This window comes from Macaca mulatta, chromosome 3, assembly GCF_049350105.2.
Source record: "Macaca mulatta isolate MMU2019108-1 chromosome 3, T2T-MMU8v2.0, whole genome shotgun sequence".
NCBI lineage: Eukaryota > Metazoa > Chordata > Mammalia > Primates > Cercopithecidae > Macaca > Macaca mulatta.
Window position 1 is genome coordinate 191,454,939 of NC_133408.1, and position 20,011 is coordinate 191,474,949.

Consider the following 20,011-nt stretch of genomic DNA (forward strand, 5'->3'; position numbering starts at 1 on the left):
TAATGGAGTCTTTCGAGACCGCGGGCAACAGACAACAGGGCCTAGGCCACGCGCGTGCGCGAACGCTCGGTACGACTCAGCGGGCGGCGGCCGGTGACGTCAGGGCAGCGAGAGGTGACGTCACCACGGAGCAGGGGCGGGGCCGCCTGACGCGCGGCGCTGGGCGGAGACGGCGGCGCGGGGACTGGGCGAGGGCCCTGGGCCTGAGGAGGCGCGGCCGCCAGTGCGCCCGGCGCGTGCGCGACGCCTGGCTGCTCGGCCCCTAGGTAGTTCAGCCCGCCGCCGCTCTTGCGGGTCGGACTGGGGCTGGCGGGAGAGATGCCGCAGCCCGAGTTCCGGAAGGCGGCGATCCTGGGCTGCGGGCAACGCGGTGAGTACCCGCTCGGCGGCGCCCTCCTTCGCGCGGTCTCCTCGCGCCCCTCAGCACCTCGAGAGCTGCGGCGGCGGCGCGCGGGGCCTGGGCAGGCTGGGGGCAGCGCCGGGGCAGCGCCTGGCTCCCGGCGGGTCCGGGGCTCCCGCACGCTCCCTGGGCGAGGCTGGTTCCTCGAGGAGACGCCGCTGCCCCCGCGCCTCCCCCGGCGTCTCCTCAGGCGGGTCCGCGGTGTGGGGAGCGAGAGCCAGGGCGCGGGCCTGGTTTTCGGGCATTTCGGACGGAGGCACACCTGATTTACAGCCTCCCGCAGCATTCCCTAAAATGAAGTCCAGAGCAGGGTTGTCCACTTTTTAAAATTAAAAGTGCCCAGAAGTAGAACATTTCACACATACACAAAACTAGGGAGAAAAGTGTGAAAGGAAAATGAATCTCGGGACCCCAGATCGCTAAGCCAAAGTCAAGCCGGGAACTGCGTCAGGCAAACCTGCCCCTGTTTTATTCCTAAGACAGCTGCAGAGCTAAAAAGCCACACAGCTCCCTCACCGTTTGCCCCGGAAGAAATTGGCTGTGGCCTCCACATCTTTACCCTGAAACAGTTGCGTCGAATTTCACCCTGGCAGTGGAAATGGACAGCTTGTCTTCGCAGGTGAGGGACAGGGACAGACCGCCAGTCATCCCCCTGCCCACCTGAGACAAATGCATGTCTGATGGCTTCACGTGCCCTGTATTTATGTAAAAATGCAGGTTTACTGAGCCAGGCTAAGGCACAAGTAACTATTCCTCTGCCCGCCCCGTCGGGTAAATTGTGTATTCAGTAGAAGGCAGAGCAGAGGCTCAAAAGAATGCAGCCGTTTGTCTCATCTGCCCGTGACCTGGAAGCCCCCACTTCGAGTTGTCCCGCCTTGCCCGCCCAATCCAGTCTATACCTGTGTTTGATTGAAGTCTCAAATGTTCCCCTAAAATGTATACTACTAGGCTGTGCCCCCACCACCTTGCGTACATGTTCCCGGGATCTCCTAAGGGCGGTGTCATGGGCCATAGGCGCTCATATTTGGCTCAGAATAAATCTCTCTAAAAAATTTGTTTTTAATTTTTGTGGGTACCTAGTGGGCGTATGTATTTATAGGTACATGAGGTATTTGATATGGCGGAGAATGCCTAATCACATCAGAGTAAGCGGGGTATCCATCCCCTGAAGCATTTATCCGTTGTTAGTGGTGCAGACAATCTGCCAGGCTCTTGTATTGGTTGGAACGCGACAACGTGCCAACAACCCCGACACCAGGAGGCGGTGTGGAGCAACACGCTGTTTTAACAAGCGCCTGGGGGCAGACGGGTTTAGGTCTAAAATGGCCTCAGCCCCAAGTGAGGCGTGGAAGGGGTTTTATAGTCCTCTGTAAACAGGAAGTGTCCCAATCTGACGTGGCTGCTGCGTAGTAGTACACGCTGGCGTCCCTCTGGATCTTCAGGGCGTATGTGTCTTCCCTCAACCTCTCTTCCTGCTTCTGTTAACTTGCTGACAGCGCGCTGCTGGCGCAAGTGTCCTTGCACCTTGGGACTGGGCTTGAGGAGGGAGGAATTATTCATTCCCTTAAGCTTTCAGGCTTGGGGGAAAATCTTTGACAACCCAGTGATACTCTTAAAGTTACTTTAAAATGTGCAATAAAGTATTGTTGACTGTAGTCATGCTGTTGTGCTATCAAATACTAGATCTTATGCATTCTATGTAACTGTATTTTTGTATACATTAACTGTCTCTCCCCTCACTCCCTTCTCAGAATCTGGTAACCGTCATCTAGTCTCTCTCTCCATGAGTTCAGTTGTTTTAATTTTTAGCTTCCACAAATAAGTGACAACAGGCAAAGTTTGTCATTCTGTGTGCCTGGCTTATTTCACGTAACATAATGACTTCCAGTTCTGTCCCTGTTGTTGCAAATGATGGGATCTCATTCTTTTTTATGGCTGAATAGTACTCCATTGTGTATATGTATCATCATGTTTTCTTTATCCATTCATCTGTTGATGGACATTTAGGTTGCTTCCAAATCTTGGCTATCGTGAGCAGTGCTGAATCATGTGGTAGCTCTATTTTTAGTTCTTGGGGAACCTCCAAACTGGTCTCCATAGTGCTTGTACTAATTTACATTCCCACCTATGGTGTATGAGGAATCCCTTTTCTCCACATCCTCACCATCATTCATTATTGCCTGTCTTTTGGATATAAGCCATTTTAACTGGGGTGAGATGATATCTCGTTGTAGTTTTGTTCTGCATTTCTCTGATCAGTGATGTCGAGCACCTTTTCATATGCCTGTTTGCTATTTGTATGTCTTATTTTGAGAAATGTCTGTTCAGATGTTTTGCTCATTTTTTAATAGGATTATTAGATTTTTTCCTATAGAGTTGTTTGAGCTTCTTGTATGTTCTGGTTATTCATCCCTTGCCAGATGGATAGTTTGCAAATACTTTCTCCTGGTCTGTGGGTTGTCTCTTCACTTTGTTGTTGCCTTTGTTGTGTAGAAGCTTTTTAACTTGATGTGATACCATTTGTCCATGGATGCTTTGGTGGGGTATTACTACAGAAATCTTTGCCCAGTTCAATGTCCTGGAGATTTTCTCCAGCGTTTTCTTTTAGCAGTTTCATAGCTTGAGGTCTTAAGTCTTTAATCTATTTTAATTTGATTTTTGTGTATAGCGACATTACGGGGTGGGGTTGAGGGGTTGTCTTTGCTCCCAGAGCTCCCAAAATGGTGGCGGGCCGCTTGCAAGATGGTGGCAAGCCTCCTGTTCTCTGACCTGGGGTTCTTGGCCTCATGGATTCCAAGGAATGGAATCTTGGGCCATACGGTATTATAGCTCTGATAGAAGCCGTGGGTCATGGAAGAGAACCGTGGAACCCAGTGACTAGTGTTCAGCACGATTAGGACGAACCTAGCCGTGCAGGAACAATGGCAAGCCTTTAGCCTGATTGGGAGCAGCAGTGGGAGCCTCGCTGGATCAGGAGCACAGCAGACACCCTGCCGGATCTGGAGGGATGGAAGTCAGTGGCAGGTCTGCGACAGTGGCAAACAGCAGTGGTGAATGGCGAGCAAAAAGCTCAGCTTGTGCTGTAACAAATATGGACCAGAAGAGAGTGCAGTTGCAAGATTTAATAGAGTGAAAACAGAGCTTCCATACAAAGGGAGGGGACCCAAAGAGGGTAGCCGTTGCTGGCTCGAATGCCTGGGTTTATAGCACAATCATTGTCCCTCCCTCTGTGCTCTCAGGCAATAGATGATTGGCTATTTCTTTACCTCCTGTTTTTGCCTATTAGCATTTTAGTGAGCTCTCTTTACTACCTGATTGGTCGGGTGTGAGCTAAGCTGTAAGCCCAGTGTTTAAAGGTGGATGCGGTCACCTTCCCAGCTAGGCTTAGGGATTCTTGGTCGGCCTAGGAAATCCAGCTAGTCCTGTCTCTCAGCGAGACATAGGGGTCTAGTTTCATTCTTCTGCATATGGATCTCCAGTTGTCCCAGCACCATTTATTGAAGAGACTCTCCTTTTCCCAGTGTATGTTCTTAGCTTCTTTGTCAAAAATGAGTTCACTGTAGATGTATGGATTTGTTTCTGGGTTCTCCATTCTGTTTCATTGGTCTGTGTGTCTGTTTTTATGCTGATGCCATGCTATTTTGGTTACTGTAGCTCTTTAGTATAATTTGAAGTTGTAATTTGGAGTCAGATAATGTGAAGTTAGGTAATGTAATTCCTTCAGTTTTGTTGTATTTGCTCAGATAGCCTAGGCTATTCTGGGTCTTTTGTTATACTATGTAGGTTTTAGGATTGTTTTTTCTATTTCTGTGAAGAATGTCATTGGTATTTTGATAGGGATTGCATTGAATCTGTAGGCTGCTTTGGGTGGTATGAACATTTTAACAGTATTGATTCTTCCAGTTGGCGAATGTGGAACATCTTTCCTTTTGTGTGTACGTGTCTTCAATTTTTTTTTTTTTTTAATTTTTTTTTTAAGATGGAGTCTTGACTTGTCACCAAGGTTGGAGTGCACTGGTGTGATCTTGGCTCACTGCAACCTCCACCTCCTGGGTTCAAGTGATTCTCCTGCCTCATCTTCCCAAGTAGCTGGGATTACAGGTGCCCGCCACCACACCCAGCTAATTTTTGTAATTTTAGTAGAGATGGGGGTCTCGCCATGTTGGCCAGGCTGGTCTTGAACTCCTGACCTCAGGTGAGCTGCCTGCCTCAGCCTCCCAAAGTGCTTGGATTACAGGCCTGAGCCACTGTACCCGGCCTATCTTCTTCAATTTCTTGTATCAGTGTTTTATAGTTTTCATTGTAGAGATTGTTCACTGTCGAAACCAGCTTGTTCATGGATACCCTAACCCAGCGGTGCTAGAGGAATTAAAGACACACACAGAAATATAGAGTGTACAGTGGGAGATCAGGGGTCTCACAGCCTTCAGAGCTGAGAGCCACAAACAGAGATTTACCTACATATTTATTGACAGCAAGCCAGTCATAAGATTTACTAAAAGTATTCCTTATGGGAAATAAAAGGATGGGCCGAAATAAGGGGATGGTCTCTGGCTAGTTACCTGCAGCATGAACATGTCCTTAAGGCACAGATCACTCATGCTATTTGTGGTTTAAGGACGCCTTAAGTGGTTTTCTGCCCTGGGTGGGCCAGGTGTTCCTTGCCCACGTTCCGGTAAACTGACAACCTTCCAGCATGGGCATCAAGGCCATCATGAGCATGTCACAGTGCTGCAGAGATTTTGTTTATGGCCAGTTTTGGGGCCAGTTTATGGCCAGATTTTGGGGCCTGTTCCCAACATGTCCCCCCTTTGTTTTGCAAAGTGATAAAAGCAAAGGCAGCTTTGTCACAGTGAGCTACTTCTTGCAGGAGTCAGGATCCGCAGACTATACAAAGACAAACAACACAGATTAAAAGCACAATCATCATTGAAATCACAGAGCTTCCAAGTATTTTTATCCATTTTAGTGGGTTACTAGCTGCTAATCTGTCTGCAGCTCCTTCAAGCGCTCCAGTTCCTGGCATTAAGGTCACTTTTGCCTGGGATGCTTTAAATATTTGTTCTTTTAATTTTGCAACAGCCAAAGACAAGTTTGTAGAGTGTCCTTCTAGATGCTTTTTTATTCTTTCCTAAATTTTGATATTATTAAGAGCTATTAATAATTTCCACAAATCCTTATGTTTAGCTCCTACAATGGGCCATATCATTTGAGGCTGAGGTGCCACTGTACTGCCATGGTTCCAGATAATAGGAACTCTTGCCGTACTTTACCATTTCTACCATCTGACTGTTTTGTTCAAACCAGCTGAACATAGTGTGGCCGTGGCACACAAACTGAGAGGTGCAATTCAAACTAAACATCCCCTAGGGGACCAGTTAATTCCATAGGAATTGCTGTGCAGCACCTCTGCCTGTTCTCCAATGCAGTTTTCCTAAACAAGTCCATTCACTTTTTCTGGCCAGGTTCAATTTTGTTTACAAATAGGTTTTTGAGGGTGGTATGCCTCAATTATAGGAGCAGATTCATTATGGGAAATACTGAGATCAGAAAGCATGTGTAACTGTGTCGTAGAGTGATTACATCCAGGCATTATTGCTAGCCATGATGGATAAATATGCCCAATAAGTATAACTGTTTTCTCTGTCAGCCCTTGTTGAAGGAATACTCACGGCAATGGTGATCACTGCTATCATAGATATCATTAAATTACTTATTTGACTGGTTGTCCCTCCTTCCTCAGGTTTTCTTCCGCCATCTGTGACAGCTTCTTCATCTGTCCCCAGGTGGGTGGCTGTGTTTGATGGGTGTTGCTCGTGACAGTTGGGGTCCTCCTCAGTGTCAGTCTTGACGTGGCTGCAACTGGGGGTCCTCAGGATCCTCCCAGAATCTCTTCCTCAGCATCTGGCTTGTGATAAGGTTTCAGGTGTCTTGATGGTATCCAAATTGGCTGTTGATTGGGTCTTGTAGAAACACAAGCATAACCTCTACCCCAAGTTATTATTTTACTTATTTCCCAACTGTTTGTTATTGGGTCTCTCCACCAAACCAGTTCAAAAATTGAAACAGTTTTGTTTTAGGAAAATGGTTATCGAGAAGACCCACAAAGTCAGCTAAATGGGTTTGCCAAGTAAAACTGTTTATAAAAGCTTGCTGTATTTGCGCCTTCGTGAGAGGGACAGTAATTTTTTCAGGATCATATCCATGTAATTTAACAATCCGAGTTCTCCCATTTCCTATCATATCGCTATTATAGTAGCAATTTGATCCAAATAAGGAGTTAGAGTCTGTGAATTAGTATGTGGAAGAAAAGCCATTCTACTAAGTCCACCTCTTGGACAGTAACAGCAGTAGGTGAATGCTGAGTTGGAAAAATTAGCAAATCTAGAGTCTTCTCTGGATCTATTCTATTTATTTGAGCTTTATGGACTTGCATTTCAATCAGCTGTAACTCTGCCTCAGCTTCCTTTGTTAACTACTGAGGGCTAGTGAAACTAGGATTTTCTCTAAAGATAGAAAATAGATTACTCACGGCATAGGTAGGAATGCCTAGAGCAGGTCATATCCAATTGATGTCCCCTGGTAATTTTTGAAAGTCATTTAATGTTTTCAGTTGATCCCTATGTATGGCTACTTTCTGTGGCACAATGGTAGTGTCATTTACTAAGGTCCCCAAGTAGGAGTAAGGAGTAGTAGTCTGAATTTTGTCAGGAGCTATAATTAAGCCAGCAAAAGAAATCGAATTTTGCAAATGATCATAACATTGGAGTAATATTTCTCGAGTGGGGGCAGCACAAAGTATATCATCCGTATAATGAATAATGTAACATTGTGAACATTTTTTACCAGTAGGTTCAGTTGCTTGCCCTGCGTACCTCTGGCAAATTGTTAGACTGTTTAACATGCCTTGTGGCAACACTTTCCAGTGAAAACGCTTAGCAGGCTGTTTACTGCAGGAATTGTAAATGCAAACCATTCACAGTCCTGCTCAGCTGAGGGGATATTGAGGAAACAGTCTTCTAAATCTGTGACTATTAAAGGCCAATTTTTTGGAATCATAGCAGGAGAAGGCAATCCTGGCTGTAATGTCCCCATAGGTTGTATAACTGAATTAATGGCTCTTAAGTCAGTTGACATTTTCCATTTACCTGCTTTTTTTTTTTTAAATTTTGAAAACTGGAGAATTCCAAGGGTAAAATGTTGGAGCTATGTGTCCCTTTTCTAATTGTTCAGTAATTACATCTTCTAAAGCCTCCAGTTTCTTTTTACTCAGCGGCCATTGTTCTATTCAAATTGGCTTATCTGTTAACCATTTTAAAGGTATAGGTTCTAGAGGCTTAACAATGGCCGCCATCAAAAATGATATCCTAAACCTTGGCGAGAACTTTTTCTTTCCACTTCAAGCGGTTCCTTCAAACCTTGGAAATTTTTTCCTAGTCCCATACCAGGGACATACCCCATTTCATGCATCCTATGTTGACTTTGAGGGCTATATAATTGCTCTGGAATTAGAACTTGTGCTTCCCATTGTTGTAATAAATCTGTTCTCCATAAATTTATAGGTTCAGAAGTTATAATTGGTTGAATAGTCCCAGGTTGTCCATCGGGCCCTTCACAATGCAAAATATAACTACTTTGATATACTTCAGGGGCTTTACCAACTCCAACTATGTTAAATTGAGTGGGTTGAATTGGCCAGGTGGACGGCCAGTGCTGTAGAGAAATGATTGAAATGTCCACTCCTGTATTTACCAAATCTTTAAATTTCTTTCCCTGAATAGTTATTTCACAGGTAGGATGTTTATCAGTAATTTGATTCACCTAATAAGCCACTTTGCGTTGTTTGTTTGTGCTTCCAAATCCTCCTGTTTGTTTAATTTCACTTTTCCCCATTTCCACATATGGCACAATTAGGAGCTGTGCTATGCGCTCTCCTGGCTCTGCTTTCCAAGGAACAGAAGGAGATATAACAATTTGAATTTCTCCATTGTAATCTGAATCAGTGACTACTGTTTGTATTTGTACCCCTTTTAAATTCAAACTGGACCTGCCTGGAAGTGATCTGGTCGTTCCCGCTGGCAAGGGCCCGCAGGCTCCTGTTGGGACCTTCTGTAGGGATTCCCCAGGCAGAAGACTCACAGCTTTTGTGCAGCACAAATCTGCAGCACTGCGGCTGTGGCGGGAGACAACATTGTGTAAGGGTGAGGGGATGGCCTGAGCCGGAAATGCCCTGGTTGGAAACGGGGCTGGGGACTGGCCCCTCATGGCGTTTCCCAAATTTAAAAGGAAAAGGCTCAAATGTAGCTATAGCATTTCCCTGTTTATCTGGGCGGTGTATTCTAACAGGGAACTGCCAAGCCTCTAAATCACCCTCTCATCTATCTTGCTGAATTCCTGCCTGAATGGAACCGAGAGTGATTGCTTGAGGCGCTGCTCAGTCACTGGGGCAACTACTTTTTGCCCAGTGTCCTCTGGAAAAGAAAGATCTGGAGGGTCAAACTACTCTTTTTCTTCAAAATAATGCGGGGGTGCAGAAGGGTCGGGATGAACCTCCTCCTCCTTTGCTGCCCTTAGCTTCAGCTGGCAAACAAACCTGCTCTTTTACTTTGTTATACTCTCCTTCCTCCTCATGATCAGTGTGAAAAGGTTCCAAGGTGGAACGAACCAGAGCCCACACTTGTCCCATTGTTACCCTGATGCTTCCGAGCTCCCCTTCTCACCACGGGGACTGCTTAAGAGTATTCGGGTGTCCAGTACTTAGTTCTATGTTCTCCAACTGTTGCTCTGGTGACCCTTTGACCTGGGTTCGAGCCCCACGTGTGGGCACCACTTGCTGAGACCAGTTCAGTCATGGAGACCCTAACCCAGTGGTGCTAGAGGAATTAAAGACACACACACAGAAATACAGAGTGTAGAGTGGGAAATTAGCGGTCTCACAGCCTTCAGAGCTGAGAGCCATGAACAGAGATCTACCCACATATTGACAGCAAGCCAGTCATAAGATTTACTAAAAGTATTCCTTACGAGAAATAAAGGGATGGTCTCTGGCTAGTTGCCTGCAGCATGAACATATCCTTAAGGTACAGATCACTCATGCTTTTGTTTGTGGTTTAAGAACGCCTTAAGTGATTTTCCACCCTGGGTGGACCAGGTGTTCCTTGTCCTCATTCCGGTAAACTGACAACCTTCCAGCCTGGGCGTCAAGGCCATCATGAGCATGTCACAGTGCTGCAGAGATTTTGTTTATGGCCAGTTTTGGGGCCTGTTCCCAACAGTTCACTTGGTTAATTCCTGAGTATTTAGTTTTATTTGTGGCTATTGTAAATGGGATTACTTTCTTGATTTCTTTTTTCAGATTGTTTGCTGTTGACGTAGAGAAATGCTCTGATATTTGTATGTTGATTTTGTATCCCGCAACTTTACTGAATTTATCGGTTCTAATAGTTTTTTGGTGGAATCTTTAGGTTTCTCCAAATATAAGATCATATCATCTGCAAACAAGGGTACTTTGACTTCTTCCTTTCCAATTTGGATGCCCTTTATTTTATTCTCTTGTCTGATTGCTCTAGCTAGGACTTCTAGTACTGTGGTGAATGACAGTGATGAAAGTGGGCATCCTTGCGTTCTAGATCTTAGAGGAAAAACTTTCAGTTTTCCCCAATTCAGTATGATACTAACTGTGGGTCTATTGTATATGGCTTTTATTCTATTGAGGTATGTTCCTTCTATACCGGTTTTTTGAGGTTTTTATCATGAAGGGATGTTGAATTTTACCAAATTCTTTTTCAGCATCAATTGAAATGATCATATGGTTTTTATCCTTCATTCTGTTGATGTATCATATCAATTGATTTACTTATGTTGAACCATCCTTGCATCCCTGGGATAAATCCCACTTAGTCATGATGAATGACCTTTTTAATGTGTCGTTGAATTCAGTTTGCCAGTATTTTGTTGAGGATTTTTATCAATGTTCATCAGGGATACTGGCCTGTAGTTTTATGTTTTTGATGTGTCTTTGTCTGGTTTTGGTATCAGGGTAATATTGGCCTCGTAGAATGAATTTGAAAGTATTCCATCCTCCTCTTTTTTTTGGAATAGTTTGGGTAGGATTGGTATTAGTTCTTCTTTAAAAGTTTGATAGACTTCAGCAGTGAAGCCATTAGGTCTTGGGGTTTTCTTTGCTAGGAGACTTTTTATTACAACTTTGATCTTGTTACTTGCTATTTGGTCTGTTCAAGTTTTGGATTTCTTAATAGTTCAGTCTTGGCAGGTTGTATGTGTCTAGGAATTTATCCATTTTCTCTAGATTTTCCAATTTATTGGCATATAGTTGCTCATAGTAGCCTCTAATAATCTTTTGAATTTCTGTGATATCAATTATAATGTCTCCTGTTTCATCCCTGATTTTATTTATTTGGGGCTTCTTTTTTTCATTGTCTGGCTAATGGTTTGTCAATTTTGTTTATCTTTTCAAAAAACGAACTTTTTGTTTCATTGATCTTTTATATTGTTTTCTTCATTTTAATTTCTTTTATTTCTGCTCTGATCTTTATTATTGCTTTTCTACTAATTTTGGGTTGGTTTCTTCTTGCTTTTCTCCTTGCTTTTTCTGCATCTTTAAGATGCATAATTAGGTGTTTTATTTCGAGTTTTTCTACTTTTTTTTTGATGTAGGTGCTTACTGCTATAAACTTATTGCTCTATAAACTTACAAACTTATAAACTATAAACTTATAAACTTATGCTTATATAAACTATAAACTTATAAACTTATGCTTATATAAACTTATAAACTTATAAATTTATAAACTATAAACTTATAAACTTATGCTCTATAAACTTATAAACTTCTTGCTTATTGCTCCTAGTTTTGCTTTCACTATATCCCATAGGTTTTGTTTGGTATGTTTCCATTATCATTTGTTTAAAGAAATTTTAAAATTTCCCTCTTAATGTCTTCATTGACCCACTGGTTGTTCAGGTGCATATTGTTTAATTTACATGTGTTTGTATAGTTTCCCAAATTCTTCTTGTAGTTGATTTCTGGTTTTATTCTGTTGTGATCAAAGAAGATACTTGATATAATTTCAGTTTGTTTGAATTTTTAAAAACCTGCTTTTAGACCTCAAGGATAGACCTAACATATGGTCTATCCTTCAGGATGATCTATGTGTTGAGGAGAAGAATGTGTATTCTGCAGTCATTGAATGAAGTGCCCTGTAAATATTTATTAGGTTCATTTGGTCAGTAGTACAGATTAAGTCTGATATATCTTTGTTGATTTTTTTGTCTGGACGATCTGTCCAGTGCTGAAAATGAAGCATTGGGAGTCCCCAGTTACTGTATTGGGGTCTCTCTCTCTCTTTAGCTCTAATAATATTTGCTTTATGTATCTGGGTGCTCCAGTGTTGGGTGCATATATATTCACAGTTGTTATAGCCTCTTGCTGAACTGACTTCTTTATCATTATATAATGACCTTCTTTGTCTCTTTTTACAGTTTCTTCTTGAAATCCATTTTGTTCAATATAAATATAGCTACTCCTGCTCTTTTTTGGTTTCCATTTGCATGAAATATCTTTTTCCATTCTTTTGTTTTCAGTCTGTGTGTCTTTATAAACATACTTTATAGGTAAAGTATGTTTCTAGTAGGCAACAGGTTGTTGGGTCTACTTTTTTCTCCATTCAGCCACTCTGTGTCTTTTGATTGGGAAGTTTAGTCCATTTACATTCAGTGTTATTACTGATAAGTAAGGTCCTACTTCTGCCATTTTATTATTTGTTTTCTGGTTGTTTTGTGGTCTGCTTCCTTCTTTCCTTCCTTCCTGTCTTCCTTTTAGTGAAGGTGATTTTCTCTGGTGGTATGTTTTAATTTCTTGCATTTTATTTTTTGTGTATCATATGTTTTTAGATTTGAGGTTACCATAAGGCTTGAAAATAGTATCTTGTAACTATTTTAAACCAGTGGCAACTTAACACTGATTGTCTAAACAAAGAGACAAGCAAAAAGAAAATTAATAAAAACTACATGTTAGCCGGGCGCGGTGGCTCAAGCCTGTAATCCCAGCACTTTGGGAGGCCGAGGCGGGCGGATCACGAGGTCAGGAGATCGAGACGATCCTGGCTGACATGGTGAAACCCCGTCTCTACTAAGAAATACAAAAAACTAGCCGGGCGAGGTGGCGGGCGCCTGTAGTCCCAGCTACTGGGGAGGCTGAGGCAGGAGAATGGCGTGAACCCGGGAGGCGGAGCTTGCAGTGAGCTGAGATCCGGCCACTGCACTCCAGCCTGGGCGGCAGAGCGAGACTCCGTCTCAAAAAAAAAAAAAAAAAAAAAAAAAAACTACATGTTGGCCAGGTGCAGGGGCTCATGCTTGTAATCCCAGCACTTTGGGAGGCTGAGGTAGGTGGATTACTTGAACTCAGAAGTTCAGGACCAGCCTAGGGGCCGGGCGTGGTGGTTCATGCCTTTAATGTCAGCACTTTGGGAGGCCGAGGCTGGGGGATAATTTGAGGTCAGGAGCTTGAGACCAGCCTGGCCAACATGGTGAAACCCTGTCTCTACTAAAAATACAAAAATTATCTGGGTGTGGTGCCACACACCTGGAATCTCAGCTACTTGGGAGACTGAGGCAGGAGAATCACTTGAACCTGGGAAGTGGGAGGTTGTAGTGAGCCAAAATCGCACCATTGCACTCCAGCCTGGGCGACAAGAGGGAGACTCCATCTCAAAAAAATAAACAAAAAGACCAGCTTGGGCAACATGGCGAAACCCCATATCTACAAAAAATACAAAAATTAGCCGGGCATGGTAGTGCACACTTATAGTCCCAGCTACTTGGGAGGCTGAGGTGGGAGGATTGCTTGAGCCCGGGAGGTTGAGGCTACAGTGAGCTGTGATTGCGCCACTGCACTCCAGCCTGGGCAACAGAGTGAGACTGTGTGTGTGTGTGTGCGTGAGTATGTGTACCCTGTATATGTAAATATGTAAATAAATACATTTTAACTTCATTACATTTTAACAACGTCTGCATTTTAATTCCATCCCCTGCTTTTAAACTTTTTTTGGTTTCTGTTTATATCTTATTGTATTGTCTATGTCCTGAAAACTTGTTGTAGTTATTATTTTTGATCAGTTCATCTTTTGGTCTTTCTACTCAAGACATGAGTGACTCACACACCACAATGACAGTATTCTAATATCCTGTGTTTTTCTGTGTACTTGCTATTACCAGTGAGTTTTGTACCTTCAGATGCTTTCTTATTGTGCATTAACATCCTTTTCTTAAATCTCTTTCAAAAAGAGATTTAAAAACTCTCTTTGGCATTTCTTTTAAGATAGGTCTATTGTTGATGAAATCCCTCAGCTTTTGTTTCTCTGGAAGACCTTTATTTCTTCTTCATGCTTGAAGAATATTTTTGCTGAATATGCCATTCTAAGATACGTGGGGAAGAGAAAGAGAGATCAGACTGTTACTGTGTCTATATAGAAAGAAGTAGACATAAGAGACTCCATTTTGTTCTGTATTTGAGATGCTGTTAATCTGTGACCCTACCCCCAACGTTGTCCTTGCAAGAGACATGTGCTGTGGTGACTCAAGGTTTAACGGATTTTGGGCTGTGCAGGTTGTGCTTTGTTAAACAAGTGTCTGAAGGCAGCTTGCTGGTTAAAAGTCATCACCATTCTCTTAATCTCAAGTACCCAGGGACACGTACACTGCCAAAGTTCGCAGGGACCTCTGCCTAGGAAAGCTAGGTATTGTCCAAGGTTTCTCCCCATGTGATGGTCTGAAATATGGCCTCGTGGGAAGGGAAAGACCTGATCGTTCCCCAGCCTGACACCCGTGAAGGGTCTGTGCTGAGGAGGACTAGTATAAGAGGAAAGAAGGCCTCTTGGCAGTTGAGATAGAGAAAAGCATCTGTCTCCTGCCCATCCCTGGGCAATGGAACTCTGTTGGTGTAAAACCCGATTTGTTCTGTTTACTAAGATGGGAGAAAACCGCCTTAGGGCAAAAGCTCTTTATGCACTAAAAAGGTTTATGGAGATGTTTGCATATGCATATCAAACTTTTCCTTAAACTCACAGAGATCTTTATTCATATGTCTTACTGCTGACCTTCTCCCTACAGTGATCCTATTATCCTGCCACTTTCCTTTTTCTAAGATGGTAAAGATAATGATCAATAAATACTGAGGGAACTCAGTGCTGGCGTGGGTCCTCTGTATGCTGAGTGGCGGTCCTCTGGGCCCACTTTTTCTTTCTCTATACTTTGTCTCTGTGTCTCATTTCTTTTCTCAAGTCTCTCCTTCCACCTAAACTCCCACAGGTGTGGAGGGGCAGGCCACCCCTTCAAGACAAAAGTTTTTTCCTTCAGCACTTTAATTAAATATGTTATGCCACTCTCCTGGCCTTTAAGGCTACCATTGAGAAATCTGCTGCCAGATGTATTGGAGCTCCCTTATATGTTACTTGTTTCTTTTTTCGTGCTGCTTTTAGGATTTTTTCTTTATCTTTGACCTTTGGGAGTTTGATTGTTAAATACCTTGAAGTAGTCTTATTTGGGTTAAATCTGCTTGATGTTCTCGTACTTAAATATTGATATCTTCCTCTAGGTTTGGGATGTTCTTTGTCGTTATCTCTTGGAACTAATTTTCTACCCCCACCTTCTGTCTACTTCCTCTTTAAGGGCAACAACTTTTAAATTTGCCCTTTTGAGGCTGTTTTCTAGATCTTGTAGGTGTGCTTCATTCTTGTTTTTTCCTTTTGTATCTTCTGACTGTGTATGTTCAAATGACCTGTCTTCAAGTTTCACTAATTCTTCTGCTTGATCTGTTTAGCTGTTAAGAGACTGGTGCATTCTTCAGTATGTTGTATTTTTCAGCTCCAGAATTTCTCCTTGATTCTTTTTAATTATTTCAATCTCTTGTTAAATTTATCTGATAGAATTCTGAATTCTTTCTCTGTGTTATCTTTAGTTTTGTTGAGTTTCCTCAAAACAGCTATCTTGAGTTCTTTTTTTGAAAGGTTACATATCTAGCTCTCCAAGATTGGTCGCTGATGCCTTATTTAGTTCATTTGGTAAGGTCATGTTTTCCTGAATCATCTTGATGCTTGAGGATGTTTTTTGGTGCCTGGGCATTGAAGAGTTAGGTATTTATCATATTATTCACAGTCTGGACTTGTTTGTACCCATCCTTCTTGGGAAGACTTTCCATATATTCAAAGGAACTTGGATGTTGTGATGTAAATTTTTCGTCACTGTTGCCATATCTGCCTTAGATGACACCCCAAGCCCAGTAACACGGTGGCTCTTGTAGACTCATAGAGGCACTGTCTTGATGGTCTTAGATAAGATCCGGAAGATTTCTCTGGATCACCAGGTAGAGATGCTTTTTGTCTTTCCTTACTCTCTCCCAAGCAAACGGAGTCTCTCTGCTGAGCTGCCTGGAGATGGGGGAGTGGTGAAACAAGCACTGTTGTGGCCACTACTGAGATTACACTGGGGCAGACCTGAAGCCAGCACAACACCAGGTCTCAACCAAGGCCCTTGGTAATCACCGTGGCTACCGTGTATATTTGCTCAAGGCCCTAAGGCTCTATATTCAGCAGGTAGTGAAACCAGCCAGGCTTATGTCCTTCCCTTTAGGATGGCAAGGTCCCCTCAGTCTTAGGTCCAGTGGTGTCATCCTGGAGCCAGGTCTTGGAATTGGAAATGTTAGGAATCTACCTGGTGCTCTGTTCTACTGTGGCTGAGCTGGCACCCAAGCCTTCCCACTCCTCCCTCCCTTTTTCATGAGCAGAGGAGTCTCCCCCTTAGCTGCCACTGCCCTAGGTTCATGGCAAGTACTGCCTGGCTACTGCCAGTGTTCATTCAAGGCCCAAGGGCTCTTCAGTCAGTTTGTAGTGAATGCTGCCAGGCCTGAGACTCTCCCTTTGGGGCAGCAGGCTCCCCTCTGGCCCAGGGCAGGTCCAGAAATACCATCCAAGAGCTAAGGCCTGGAATCAAGGACCCCAAGAGCCCGCTTGGTGCTCTACCCCACTGTGGCCACATTGATACCTAGGCTGCAAGACAAAGTCCCCTTTGCTCTTCCCTCTCCTTTTCTCAAGCAGAAGTCCCTTTCTGTAACCACCACATCTGGGAGTGTGCTGGGTCACACCTGAAGCCAGCATGTCTCTGAGTCTCACCCAAAGGCCCGTGATGAGTGCGGCCTGGCTACTACTGCTGATGGTTTGGGGCCCAAGGGCTCTTTAGTCAGCAGGTGATAAATCCTGCCAGAACTAGGTCCTTCCCTTCAAGGTAGCTGGTTCCCTTGTAGCCCAGGCTGTGTCTAGAAATGTTATCTGGGACATTTGTCCAGGTCTGGAATGGGAGCCTCAGGACTTTGCCTGGTTCCCTATTCTGTTGTGGCTCAGCTAGTGTCCAAGTTGTAAGAGAAACTCCTGTTTACTCTTCCCTCTCCTCTCCTGAAGGGGAAGGAAAGAGTCTCCCCGGAGCTGCACTGCCTGAGGTCGAGGGAGGGGTGGCGCAAGCACTCCCTTGGTGGTCGCGCTGGTGTCTTACTGGGCTGCGTGCCCCCCAAGTCCATTGGCTCCAAGCCCAGCCCAACACCGACTTGCCCAGAAATTGCAGTCTTTGTGGTCTGGACTGCTATTCAGGTTTATTTTGAATCCCAGAGCAGTTTAGCCCCCGGGGGTAAGTCTTGCTGGAACTTGAGTTTCCACCACCAGGATGGGCAATTCCCCTCTGGCTAGGGCTCCTGTAAATGCTTCCCCTGTGGGCGCCCACTGAATTCTGCCTTGTGTTGCTTTCCGCTGTGACAGAGCAGCACTGAGTTCCGATGTGAAAGTCCCACAATCACTGCGCTCTCCCTCCCCAAAACACAGAGATTCTCTCTCTGTGCCACAGGGATGGGGGAGGGGTAGTGTCAGCAATTCAGGACTTTTTTATCCTCTTCAGTGCCTCTTGCAGTGATATGTTAAAACCATGTGATTGCTCACCTGATTTTCAGTTCTTATGAAGGTGCTTTTTTGTGTGGATTGTTGTTTAATTTGGGAAGATGATTGGGGGAGGCTTCCATTTGACCATCTGGCTCTTCCTCTCCTCCTAGAGAGAGATATATATATATATATATATATTTTTTAATAGTTTGTGCCAGCTGGGATTTTGATCAGATCCACTTTTATTTGGTTGATATGCGTCTTAAGTTTCTTTTTTGATTTCTTTGCAATATGTTTGTTAAAGAAATTGGGTTATTTGTCTTGTACAACTTCACATATTTTTTAAATGCATGCTGTTCAGATAAATAGAAAAATATCAAGGCCCCCACCCTCCAGTGCTGGTAGACTTTACCTTTTGAGGGATATTAATATGCTCGTGATGGACTAGTTTTGCTTATTTTTACCATAAAAGAAGATTTGGTCTGGCATTCCTTTCTGCTTCACATTATGAGAACAGTTGGTTGGTTGGTTTTCCAAACATAAAATGGTATTATAATTTGGAATATGCTTTTCATACTACTGTGCACTCACCAAAATATTCTGGTATTACTCCCTCAGTATGTATCATTCAAGCTTTTCAAGTTAAATGTCATCAAGCTGTAGGTGTCTGTTCTTCACTTCTGACAATTTCTTTGCTGTTCCTTGTAAAAAGTTCTACTGCACTTTTTGTTGTGGTAAAATATACATAATGTAAAGTTTATCATTTTAACTATTTTTAGCTGTATAATAAAGTGGCATTAAGTCCATCACAGTGTTATGTCACTATCACCAGAACTTTTTCATTACCCCAAACAGAAACTCTGTAACCATTAAGCAATAACTCCCCATTTTCCCAGCCCCTTTCTGTTTGTGTGAATATGCCTATTTTAGATACCTCATATAAGTGGAATTGTATGGTATTTATCCTGTTGTGTCTGATTTACTTCACATAATGTTTTCAAGATTCATCCATGCTGTAACATGCATTATACTTCATTCTTTTTTATGGCTGAATAATATTCCATTGTGTGTATATATCACAGTTTGCTTATCCATTCATCCTCTAGGATATTGGACTGTTTCCACCTTTTGGCTATTGGGAATACTGTTGCTGTGAACATGTGTTCACAGGCATCTGACCCCTGTTTTCAATTCTTTTGGGTATACTGTATACTCAAAAGTATATTGTATATGTATATGCTATATATTTATACAGTATACCTATATATAGTGGAGTGGCACTGCTGGGTTATATGGCAGTTCCATGCTCAACATATTGAGGAACTGACGAACTCTTCTTCACATTTTAAAAACTGCTTTCTTAAAGATCTTCTTACCTTACTAGTTGCTAAATCTGATGGCTCTACCTCTCTTCTCACCTGTCTTTGTTTCTCTATAAATCTTTGTGGCACCTCACATTGCTGTCGATAGACCCTCTAATTATTCTGCTTTGTGGTTCTTCTCAGGCCCTTCCTGGGTTCTTCCTCCTCCACACAGTCCTTAAATGTGCACGTTCCCAGAGGTTCAGTGCTTGCTCCCTAACTCATTTTGCTGTCTTCGTTACTTAAACTCTCCTTTGCTGTTATTTTCCTGTAACTTAAACTATCCTTTTGGTTTTAAACACCTCTCTCAGGCTTACATTTGAACTTGAATCTCATGGGCATTTCCATTATCAGTGTTCTTTTTAATGTGACATGTCTAAAACAACATTCATCTTCTGTTAATCCTCTCAAGCCCATTCTCTCCGTGGTCCCTGTCACTGAGGCTTGAAAGCTGTGTATTGATTTCATTATCTGTTTGTCCCCTGGGGGCCCATGCCCTGTACAGTTGATGAGTGTGGGCAGTTCTGCTGGTCCTCCTTTGCACTCACTTTCACAGTTCTAAATCACGCTATGAGAGCCTCTTACTTGAATTTTTCTAACTATATTTCTTGGTTCTAGATTTTTTTTTCCCTCTGTTCCAAATCATTTTACACACAGCTGCTAGAATTTTCTCGAAAGACAATACCCCTTTTGCGTGCAGAACAAGTTAATTCTTTTCATCCTCAGCATCAGAGCCTCTTCCTGTCTTCATATAATTAATTACCTTCCAGTAACCTTATCTTGCGCTGTGATTCATCTGTAGTCATTATTACAGCCAACCATTCTACTTGCTTTTCTCTTTGGAAAACTGAAAATGTACAGGTTGCAGTTGTCCAAGACTTGAACTTTCTCCTTGAAATATTTCAGTATTTGGCCATTGGAATTTTAATCCTTAAAGCCAACACTTAAATCTCAAGTTACCTCAGAAGTCATCTGCAAGTGTTTCATGCAAAATTAATGTCTCCATCCTCATTTCCATATAGTTTGCTTATATCTTTATTGTAGCACACTTCGAAGTTTGCTTCAGGATATGCTAAAGTTTTCCACCCAATTTATTGTTTCTTTGTGATTTTTTTTTCCCTAGAGAAAAAGATTACTGACCAAAATGTGTAATGGTTTCTAAGGCGTTCATGATGTTGTCAGACTGCTTTTTAAAAACTCTGCACTTTGGCTGGGTGACTCAAGCCTATAATCCCAGCACTTTGGGAGGCCAAGTTGGGAGGATCGCTTGAGGCCAGGAGTTTGAGACCAGCCTGAGCAACATAGTGAGA

At 43.1% G+C, this 20,011-nt stretch overlaps 1 protein-coding gene across 7 annotated transcripts in view; it reads left to right on the forward strand.

The window, feature by feature from the left end:
- The first annotated feature begins 222 nt into the window (after window positions 1-222).
- GALNT11 (polypeptide N-acetylgalactosaminyltransferase 11) overlaps window positions 223-20,011 on the forward strand; it is an 89,066-nt gene continuing 69,277 nt past the window's right edge. For 3 of the 7 annotated variants that reach the window (XM_077997782.1, XM_001105286.5, XM_077997783.1), the window contains exon 1: window positions 223-370. Coding sequence is in view for 1 of the 7 variants with exons in the window: in XM_077997781.1 (XP_077853907.1) it covers window positions 319-370; window positions 884-1,019 (188 nt within the window). In the remaining 6 variants the exon portion in view is untranslated. Of the gene's footprint in view, window positions 371-879; window positions 1,020-20,011 lie in introns of all 7 variants that reach the window. The other 4 variants (XM_015135327.3, XM_077997784.1, XM_015135328.3 and 1 more) reach the window with 2 other exon arrangements.